General features: G+C 31.7%; 1 protein-coding gene across 5 annotated transcripts; it reads left to right on the forward strand.

The window, feature by feature from the left end:
• The first annotated feature begins 1,933 nt into the window (after positions 1-1,933).
• LOC133033710 (SNF2 domain-containing protein CLASSY 1-like) lies at positions 1,934-8,046 on the forward strand. 5 transcript variants are annotated; one of them, XM_061108762.1, is made up of 8 exons: positions 1,934-2,178; positions 2,503-2,600; positions 2,698-2,814; positions 2,881-3,083; positions 3,236-3,492; positions 3,781-5,166; positions 5,335-5,481; positions 5,726-8,046. In XM_061108762.1, exons 4-8 carry the CDS (start codon positions 3,032-3,034, stop codon positions 7,664-7,666), a joined length of 3,783 nt encoding a protein of 1,260 aa, XP_060964745.1. In that variant the 5' UTR covers positions 1,934-2,178; positions 2,503-2,600; positions 2,698-2,814; positions 2,881-3,031; the 3' UTR covers positions 7,667-8,046. The 5 variants fall into 5 exon arrangements, with proteins under 5 accessions (XP_060964745.1, XP_060964744.1, XP_060964746.1 ...); XM_061108761.1 differs by having other exon boundaries at positions 2,970-3,083; XM_061108763.1 differs by having other exon boundaries at positions 2,698-2,772.
• Positions 8,047-10,384: the final 2,338 nt, after the last annotated feature.

A 10,384-nucleotide genomic window follows, 5' to 3' on the forward strand; every position in this document is an offset into this window, starting at 1 on the left:
TCAAGTTTTTTATTGCATAAATTTTAGATTTTTATGTTATGTTTGACTTTTGAGAATGTTTTTATATCATTATTTATATCTTATAGATCTATTACTTATCATGTTAAATATATATTTTAAAAAATAAAATTAAAAACTTAGTAAAAATAGTACAATTACTAAAAAAATATGAATAATTATTAATTCCACATAAACTGTGGTTTCGAACCAAACCAAACCGTTCTTTAGGGTTTGGTTTGAGAAATTTTTTGGTCTGGTTTGGTTTTTAATATTGAAAAAACCGTTATGCTGGTTTGATTCAAAACTTATGGAAATTCGGACCAAACTAATCTGTGAACACCCCTAGTTCTAGGCACTACGAGCCTACCCTGACCTTGGTGCTAGCTAGTCTTAAGCATATCTAAGGATACACTAAATTTAGTGTCACACTATCATTAAATTTAGCGTCAAAAAATATTTCTACTCCAAAAATAAAAAATAATATCATATTAATTTGCAAAAATTACCACAATTACTATATTGAACTAATAATTTAAATAAATTTACTAATAAGATTAAAGATAATAACACTCAATTTTATTTTGGGTGTGTTAAATTTTTCAAAATTTTACAAGATGTCTTAAATAACTATAATGTACATGACCATGGAAAAAAAAGATTAGATAAGTCTCTCAAATGCCGAAACAGGTAAGAGTATATTAGTGCGCTACTTTTAAAGAAGTGCATTACTTTTAGCGTGTTAAATTTTTTTAAATTTTTTTAAAATTTTATAAAATATTTAAAATAACTATAATATACACGATTGTATAAAAAATAAACTAAAAAAATCTGTCAACTATCGAAATAAGTAAGAGTATATTCGTACATCACTTTTAAAAATATATGTTGTAAATTTTTTTAAAAATAAATTCTTAATTTTATAAATATATAAAAATATGAATTAAATATATATAAAATATATATAAATCTCAAAATGGTACCTTCAAGGGAGTTTCATTAGAGGTTGAATCATTACATTTGTAGATATATGCAGCCTCATTACAGTTGCTCTTAGTATTGATAAATGCAGCCTCATTGCGGTTTCATTAGTATAAAATCCCCATCTACAAGACTTCACTATTTAGTGTTGTTTATAAAATGAAAACATTGTGTACCATGTTTTTTTTTTTTTTCACTTAACAGAAAAAAAAAGTAAAAATCCCCTTAAAATTTTGTGGGGATTAAAATTACATAATAATTTGCAAAAAAGGAAATATATATATATATATATTACGTATTAATGGGATGGCAGTTAGTTGAGACATAGTAGATAGATGACGAATATATGCTGAACTAACACACATGCCACTTCACTTCTCAGAACACAATTGCAGAAATCATCAAATTTATAACCTGATTTGACCCCACCACTTATTAAGTACTTACTAACTCCCTTCTCCAACATCCAAAACTCAATCTCAGCCTTACATTACATTACATCACATAACTTATCAAATCCCCAAATTACCCTTCCCAAGTCCAACATAACAATGACATTATATTACATAACACTCCTCCCAACGAATAGCTTTATTATTTATTGTTGCATTATTGAGAAGTTTCACCCTAGAATAGGGTGGACCTCTGTTTTGGAGTTAATGTAAATTGATAATTATGAATTTATCATTCATCAATTGTTAAATAATGTACTCTTTTTTTTTTTGGTTCACTTACAATCATGGTAGAACTGGATATTATTAAAACTGAATTTTGATAAGTTAAAGGTCAAAAATGTTTAACAAACTTAAAAAAAAATGGTACTTTATGTAAAATTGTGATAAATTAAGGTGGTAATAGTAATTAGAAAAGCATATACCAATTACCAACCTCACTTAGCTCGTGAGTAGTGTTTATTTATTAATTAATTTAATAGTATAAATGGTTGCAAATTTGGGTTAGTAACGCCAAAAGCATCAAACCAAAGATTTCACATTTCAGAATTTTGTCAGACGAAAAAAAGGAGCCCTTTTTAAGATGTCTCCGTTGAGCTGTCGTTTTCCTACTTTTCTCACTCACTTTTTTACTCACAGCACTGGCTACTAGTACTACTCTTTATAGCCTCATCACAGTGGTGGGAATAGTTTAGCTTGGGAATCACAATTCCGATCATTCTCGCCGGAATCTTATATTCATTTTCAGGTCTTTCCCCTACTGTATTTTCATTTTTTATTTGGTCAATATTGTTTTCAACACAGCCGATGATTCTATATAGAAGCAAAAATGCGTTTTCAATTGGGTTTCACTCTGTCTGTCAGACCAGTGTTCATTTTTTTTCTTTTCTTTTCTTTTGATTTTTGGAAATTGGTGACTGGTTTTTTCAAAATAAAATATACCCTTTTTTAGGTAAAATCTTCCTTTTTCTTCAAATGTTTTCTTTTCTCCTGAAAATAGATTGATGAAGCAATAGATTCTTTCCATTATTGTTTTATTTGTTATTGATGTTTTTGGCTATAAATGAAAAAGGTGGGTTATGCGTTTCTTTCAAGACAAAATAATGGAGATAAACACAGAGAAAAAATGGATGGTTATCAGAAAGAAAAGCTTCAAGTCAAAACTTTCTGGTAGATTTTTGTTCAAAAGGTTTTGACTTTAGGAAGGAAAAAATTGTGAATGTGGATTATCTGATGAACTTTAATGTTGCTTTTGGTGTATTTTCAGTATGAAATGTCATTTGGATCACAAGGTTGAGTTATTAGCCTATGTGAATAGCCAGCACAAGACATTGGAGATGAGGTTTGAGTAAACCTTCAAGTTCAAACATTTTTCCAATTCATGGTAAATCATACATACTTTCTTTTCCTTTTTTTTTTTTGGTAATATATGTTAAAAAATTATATGCAGAATAATGGGTTTCATCTCCGAACAAATGAGTTAGCCTTTTTGGAGTGAGCAGTGTAAAAACAAAGAAATAAAGAAAAATAACTATGCAGGGATAGAAGGAGATTCTACTGCTTTTTGGAAGAATATCAATAAAAGCTTTTGCTAATCAAAAATGGTGTCAAAAAAACATTTATATGGATCGCACCATCCATATAATGATCAACGTAAGTCCTGTAATTATGTTTTTCTTGTAGCTTTTTAACATTCTTGTCTTATAATGTTGCTCCAGAAAATAACAGTGGAGATTTCTGGTACTTCATTTACATCTATAAGAGTGTTTGGTTTACTAATTTATATATTTTTTCAACTCTGGTAGCATTTGAGGCTCTCTGTTGTGGCTCATGGAAAACTCTGAAGAGTATACGCATTAGCAATGGGACTATGCGTTTGAATTTTATGGATCATGGATGTACTCTTCAGGAGAAGGGACCCTTTACGAACCTTCGAATAAAGTCGAGGCAAGCTACATTATCTGATTGCACTTGCTTTCTAAGACCTGGTGTTGATATATGTGTGCTTTCAACCTTGCATTCCCAACATACACAGAATTTGGATGATGAAGGACAAGATCCTGTGAGTGATCCTTATAATAAACCGTACATTTATACTTTGGACTACAGAGCTTTCTTCATTCAAATTTGATTTTCTGTTCCTCATTCTGTTTGCTGTCTTATACGTTTCTTACCATTATCATGATTTATTCTGTAGTTTTGTACATGAGTGATGAGTTAGTAACTATTGTGCTGAGTTCCTATCCTGGCTGTTGCCTACCTTTGCAAATTGTCTTTAATGTTTATTGGCTTCTTTAGTCTGAGTTAAGTAATTTGACCAATCTGGCATTATAATCTTGTTCTGCCATAGGTTTGGATTGATGCTAGAATAAGCTCCATAGAGAGAAAGCCTCACGAATCTGGATGCTCGTGCAAATTTTACATCAACTTCTATACTAACCAAGGTTCTCTGGGTTCGATGACAGAAACACTTAATAAAGAGATTAATTTAGTAGAAATTGATAAAATATTTATCCTTCAAAAGCTTGGTCAAAACTTTTGTGAGGATCAGTACTACAGATGGGATTTCTCAGAGGATTGCTCTACTCGGCAGAAGACCAAAATGCTTTTAGGGAAAATCTTATTTGATCTTTCATGGTTACTTGTTACCTCTTCTGTAAAGAATCTATCATTTGATGTAAGATCAGTGCAAAACAAAATTGTATATCAAATTTTGGGAGCTGTTGAGGAGAGTAGTTCTTCAAGTTCTCATAGTACTCTACATGCTGCAAACTTTAAAGTAGATAATGGTATTTCAGTCCCAATTGTTGTTCAATTTGCTGAACATGATTCTATCAGAGAAGAGCCTACTCCAATACTTGACAAAGTTGAAGCTGAACCATCACCATTTTCTGATTCTATGGGCTTACGCCGTTCCAAACGTCGCAATGTTCAACCTGAGCGTTTCCTTGGCTGTGACAGTGGGTCAGAGATAGATATTGGCTATGTTCGGACAAGGCCATACAAGGTAGATAGAGGGGAAGATATTGAATTGTCAATGCCATTGTCGCTCCTTTTCGGTGTAAATGGACTTCGTTCAAAAGTACGTACAAAAGATAAATATATAAGTCATCCTTGTAAACGAGATTTCTATGGTAATCCAATTGAATGTGAAAGTAAGACCTCTTCAAGGAAGGTAAAACAAAGTGTGACTAATCATAAAGAACATCAACACAAACCAGATATTTCTTTCACCGAAAAAGAAATTGCTTCACTGTCCTTTGACTATCAATTCCAAGTCAAGAATCCTCAAACCCGTGCAAAGATGCTTGATGAGATTCCTCCCCAGCGTTACTACAATAACAATTACTCCAAAGTACAGAAAAAGAATATTTCTGATCTAGAAGAGTTGGAGCTTGAAAGTACATTTGAAAGAAGACCAGTTGCTAGAAGCGTTCAGCGAAAAAGATTTCGGCATTATACGCGATACACTGGTGCCAATGGAGAAAGAACCTATCAAAAGAGATCTCTCCATGCTGGAGCATATACAGAACTAATAAACTCATTCTTGAGAAACATTGACTGTACAGGCAAGGAAGAGCCACCGATCACTGACCAATGGAAAGAACATAAAACAACCAACTTTGAGAATGAAATGCCGCCAGATGAGGATGAGGAAGAAATGTCAGAGACTGAACTGTTGTGGAAAGAAATGGAACTAGCCTTGGCATCGACTTATGTTCTTGATGATGATGAGGTAAGACTTCTAGTCTCTACCTTATCTATAATTTTGTCTTTGTTTCTCATTACTAGTTTAAAATAATCTAAATACACTCTTTTGTATTTAGAGAATAGTTAACTGTGCAATTTTCTATGTCATCTGTTTTCTGGAAGGTTTATTAAATCTTTTATGAACTTATTTCAGGATCCAAATGTCCGCTGGACAAATGCAAGGGACAAGTTTTCAAACTTAGAATGTGAACACGATTACAAAGTGGATGAAGAAGTTGGTATTTTGTGCAGTTTATGCGGTTATGTTTTCACAGAGATTAGAGATATTTTGCCACCCTTTGTAAGTCATTTCGTAAACTCAGAAACATGCAGATTTTAACTTAGTTTTTTTTACCTTTATTTTATATGAACCGGGAAATGTCTTTCGATATGATAGGGTGAGGGGGAAGTAGAGGCATATGTTAATAACATTTTCAAATTGGATGAGGGATAATTTCTTTTCTTAGTTGTTCATTGTAGGAATGTGGTATCTAGTCTAACAATGAGTTTTAAACAACTGTCTTGTGAATTTTCCATTTTTCTAGATGCAAAACACTGGTTGGAGTGCAGCTGATAAGAAGTTCAGTGAAGATGATTTAGAGCATGGTGCAGCTGAAGAATCTGAGATGGAATTTCTATGTCCTCAGGGTTGTCCTGACAAACCTCTATCGGAAGAAAAGGAGAATGTGTGGGCCTTAATTCCTGAAATTCAAAGGAAGTTACACGATCATCAGAAAAAGGCTTTTGAGTTTCTATGGAAAAATATTGCAGGATCTTTAACGCCGGATTTGATGAAACAAAAATCCAGTAAGTTGGGTGGTTGTGTCATCTCTCATTCTCCTGGCGCTGGGAAAACTTTTCTTATGATAGCATTCCTTGTTAGCTACCTAAAGTTATTCCCGGGTAAAAGGCCTTTGATCCTTGCTCCAAAGACAACACTCTATACCTGGTACAAAGAATTTATTAAGTGGAAAATTCCTATACCGGTTTATCTAATCCATGGTCGGAGAACCTATAGAGTGTTCAAGTCAAAAACTGTGAACTTTCCTGGCGCTCCAAGGCCAACTGATGATGTCAGACATATTTTGGATTGCTTAGAAAAGATCCAGAAGTGGCATGCACAACCAAGTGTTCTTGTAATGGGTTATACTTCATTTCTTGCATTGATGCGTGAAGACTCTAAATTTGCACATAGGAAATTTATGGCTAAAGTTTTGAGAGAAAGCCCAGGAATCTTGGTTCTAGATGAAGGACATAACCCCAGAAGTACCAAATCAAGGTTGAGGAAGGCCTTAATGAAAGTTGAAACGGACCTAAGAATATTGCTTTCAGGTACATTGTTCCAGAACAACTTCTGCGAATATTTCAACACTTTATGTTTGGCAAGACCAAAGTTTGTCAATGAAGTGTTGAAGGTATTAGACCCAAAATACAAAAGGAAAAAGAAGAAACTAGTGGAAAAGGCACGGAATTTGCAGGAAGCACGAGCAAGGAAGTACTTCTTGGATAATATTGCAAAGAAAATCGATTCAAGTGAAGAAAAAGAGAGGATGCAGGGGCTTAAAATGTTGAGAAAAATTACCACTAAATTCATAGATGTGTATGAAGGTGGAGGATCTGCTGACACACTTCCTGGCCTACAAATCTACACCTTGCTGATGAACTCAACTGATAAGCAGCATGAGATTTTGGTGAGACTGCATCAGATTATGTCAACATACCATGGCTACCCCCTAGAACTGGAGCTTATGATTACTCTTGGATCTATACATCCTTGGTTAATCAAAACTGCAGTCTGTGCTAATAAATTTTTCAGTGAGGAAGAACTGGAGGATCTTGAGAAGTACAAGTTTGACTTAAAGAAAGGATCAAAAGTGAAATTTGTTCTGAACCTTGTTTATCGTGTTGTGAAGAAGGAGAAAATTCTGCTCTTCTGTCACAACATTGCACCAGTGAAACTGTTTTTAGAGTTGTTTGAACGAGTATTTGGTTGGCAAAGGGGCAAGGAAGTCTTAGTCTTAACTGGAGACCTTGAATTGTTCGAGCGGGGAAGAGTGATGGATAAATTTGAGGAGCCAGCAGGGGAGTCAAAGGTCCTGCTTGCTTCGATTACAGCCTGTGCTGAAGGAATCAGTTTGACAGCAGCTTCTCGGGTTATCATGCTTGACTCAGAGTGGAATCCATCCAAGACAAAGCAGGCTATAGCAAGAGCTTTTCGGCCTGGACAGCAAAAGGTGGTCTATGTGTACCAACTCCTGGCCACAGGTACATTGGAAGAAGACAAGTACAGAAGAACAACATGGAAAGAATGGGTTTCGAGTATGATTTTCAGTGAGGCTCTTGTGGAGGACCCTTCAAAGTGGCAAGCTGAAAAGCTTGAAGACGACATACTGAGAGAGATGGTGGAGGAAGACAGGACGAAATCGTTCCACATGATAATGAAAAACGAGAAGGCTTCCACCGTTATCAGAGGTAAAGAAGACTAAACCTTCAATGACTTTGCTTGTGGAACAGCAGATTGTCTTCCATCGGACTGTTTCTTTCCCTTTCGTTTCGTTATATCCTAAAGGCATTTTGCTAGTCCTCACCTCATTTGTTACATTGACTAATAACAAAGATGGTTTTCTGTCCATTTCCCTAGTGTTTTTCTGGCTATTTCATAAGCTTCGTGTTACTACTTGTTGATACCTGCGTTCGGGTTCAACTTCATCACAGTGACCAGCTTTAGTCATTTTATCCAAAGTTCATTATTCAAAATATACATGTTTTGTCTAACCATTGCAGATTGTTCTGAAATATGGTTTATGTTTATTTACTCCATAATGAACTTTAATGACAATGAGAATAAAGGAAGCGTTGCCATTTCTTTGTGCTGTGACTGTACTGCTTTCAGCCATGTTTACTCCATTCCTATTTCTTTTGACACGAGTTTTACTAATCTTTTCATTCCTCTTCAAACGTTTTCTTTGATTCTTTGCATTACAACTTTTAGAACACAAACTTTGATGAATACTTTACTTCATGAAATTGGAAAAAGACATTTCAGCTTTTTACATAATTTCCTTTCCAAACATTTTCCCATTACAAATAGCATACGCGGGAAATTGTTTTTGATGATATATACTCGTGCCAATAATACACTGTTCAGGTCACGTTGGAAAGTTATTTTAGGGACTCCGTTCTCAATTTAAGCAAGCAAGACGAGATGAATATGTAACATAAGATTAGATTTTTTTGGCAACTGATGTAGGAACTTCTTTCTTTTTTTTTTTTGTTTTTGTTTTTTGTTTTGTTTTTTTTTTTAACTTTAATTAGAGATAAAATAAACAATCTATATATATATTTTTTTTTTTTTTTTGAAAACAATAAACTATCTATATATTAATATAAAGGATTGCACAAAATAGGTGAGGTGTCATCCTACAATTCTTTTTATTTATTTTATTAGAATTAGTTTTTTCTTTTAAGTAAAAGCCACATGGTTTACAAATGAAATGGGTGTTTTACTCCTAAGCTATAAATATACTCTTATATTCATTTTAGGGGGAATTACCTCATATACTATATTTTAATTTTTTTTTTTAAATTTACGGTTTGGGTTGCTCTGCTGGTTGCTCCAGTAATTTTTATGTAGGTTGTTATGAGAATTTTGGTTACGATTTAAGTTGCTACATTGTAAAAAAAAAAAACCCTTTCATTTTATTTTGTAAAGGTTATTAAATAGGGATAATTTCAAAAAAAGTAAAAAAACAACAAAAAAAAAAATTACATGTAAGAAATTTTTAACATTTTTACAATTTTTTAGATTTTATTTACACAAAATACGGTCTTTTATGTATTTTATGTTGTACACCTATTTTTTTTTTTATTTTTTATGTTATTTTGTTGTTATTTTGATGTTATTTTCTTGTTACTTTCACGTAGTTTTATTATTGTTTTCTTAAACATTGTAACAAATTAGAGCTTTTATACAAATTTTTTCTACCGAAATTAATTGAATTATAAATTTTTTTATATACATTTATAAAAATTGTAAGTAATACTTTAAAAAAAATATTAAAGATTATTCAATGTATTGTTTTAAACAAATATATATTTATATATAAATATATAAATATATTTTTGTTGCACTAATCAACCTAAAAATATTAGGGGTAAGTTGAAAAATACCATTTTTATTAATCAATTAATCAAATTTACCTCTAATTTTATATTTTATTGAAACGTACCTCTTTTTATATGTATTGTACCTAAAATACCCTGACATAAGTCACATGGAGAGTATCTTGAAGTGACATGGGCAAAATTAGTACAATGTTTAAAAAAAGAGGTAAAAATGATAGACTTTAAAAAAGAGGGTAAAAATAAAATAGGACAATATAAAAAGGGTATAGAGTGTAATTTCTTCAAAATATTATAACTAAGGGAAATTTTATTTGCACCCCCAAAATTTTTAAACACACCCTATTTTTATAATTTTTATTTTATATAAAATTTATATCTTTAATTGTACTAAGTTTTTTTAACTTTTTTCTTCCAATTCATATTCTTAAAAAAATATACCTATCAAACAAAAATAAATTATATTTTAAATGTTATGAAAAAAAAAATAAAATAAAAAATTATATGAATTTTTTTTTTTTAAAAAAAAAAATAAAAATATATATACATGAGTTAGAAAAAATTATGAAAATGAACTCAAAATAAGTATTGAAATTAACATAAAATAATTTGAAGAAAAAATTTTAAAAAATAAATTAAGAATAATTTTTAAAAATTATTAATGTTTATATTTTTTTAATAATAGGGTGTATTTATCATTCTATGGGGTGTTAATAGAGTTCCCCTATAACTAATGGGCCTAGATTGAGTTATTCAATAAGAATAATACATAAAAGACAAATTAAAATCATATACAAAATATTATTTATTATAATTGTATCATGATTTATTTTATGTGCTAATCACATAAGATAAAAGGAAATATATAACTTTATGTACTTTATAGTACTTAATTATATTATATGTGTATAAAAAATTATTTACAACTAAAATAATTAACCTAATACAATTATTTAAATAAGGCAAATGGGCCTTCACAATTGGGGTAGTTCATGTGAGGGGGAGCTGGGTTCAGTATGTCGTACCCACTTCTATGGCCCCCAACTCTCACACAAGGCCCAAAAGAGAGGAATTTAACCTTA

Source organism: Cannabis sativa, chromosome 1 (assembly GCF_029168945.1).
Source record: "Cannabis sativa cultivar Pink pepper isolate KNU-18-1 chromosome 1, ASM2916894v1, whole genome shotgun sequence".
In the NCBI taxonomy this organism is placed as follows: domain Eukaryota; kingdom Viridiplantae; phylum Streptophyta; class Magnoliopsida; order Rosales; family Cannabaceae; genus Cannabis; species Cannabis sativa.

Bases quoted from the DNA above. Each gene is read 5' to 3' on its own strand.
- LOC133033710 (XM_061108762.1), top strand. From the start codon at position 3,032: ATGGTGTCAAAAAAACATTTATATGGATCGCACCATCCATATAATGAT. The intron at 3,084-3,235 runs GTAAGTCCTGTA...CAACTCTGGTAG, and splicing joins CCATCCATATAATGATCAAC to CATTTGAGGCTCTCTGTTGT. The intron at 3,493-3,780 runs GTGAGTGATCCT...GTTCTGCCATAG, and splicing joins ATGATGAAGGACAAGATCCT to GTTTGGATTGATGCTAGAAT.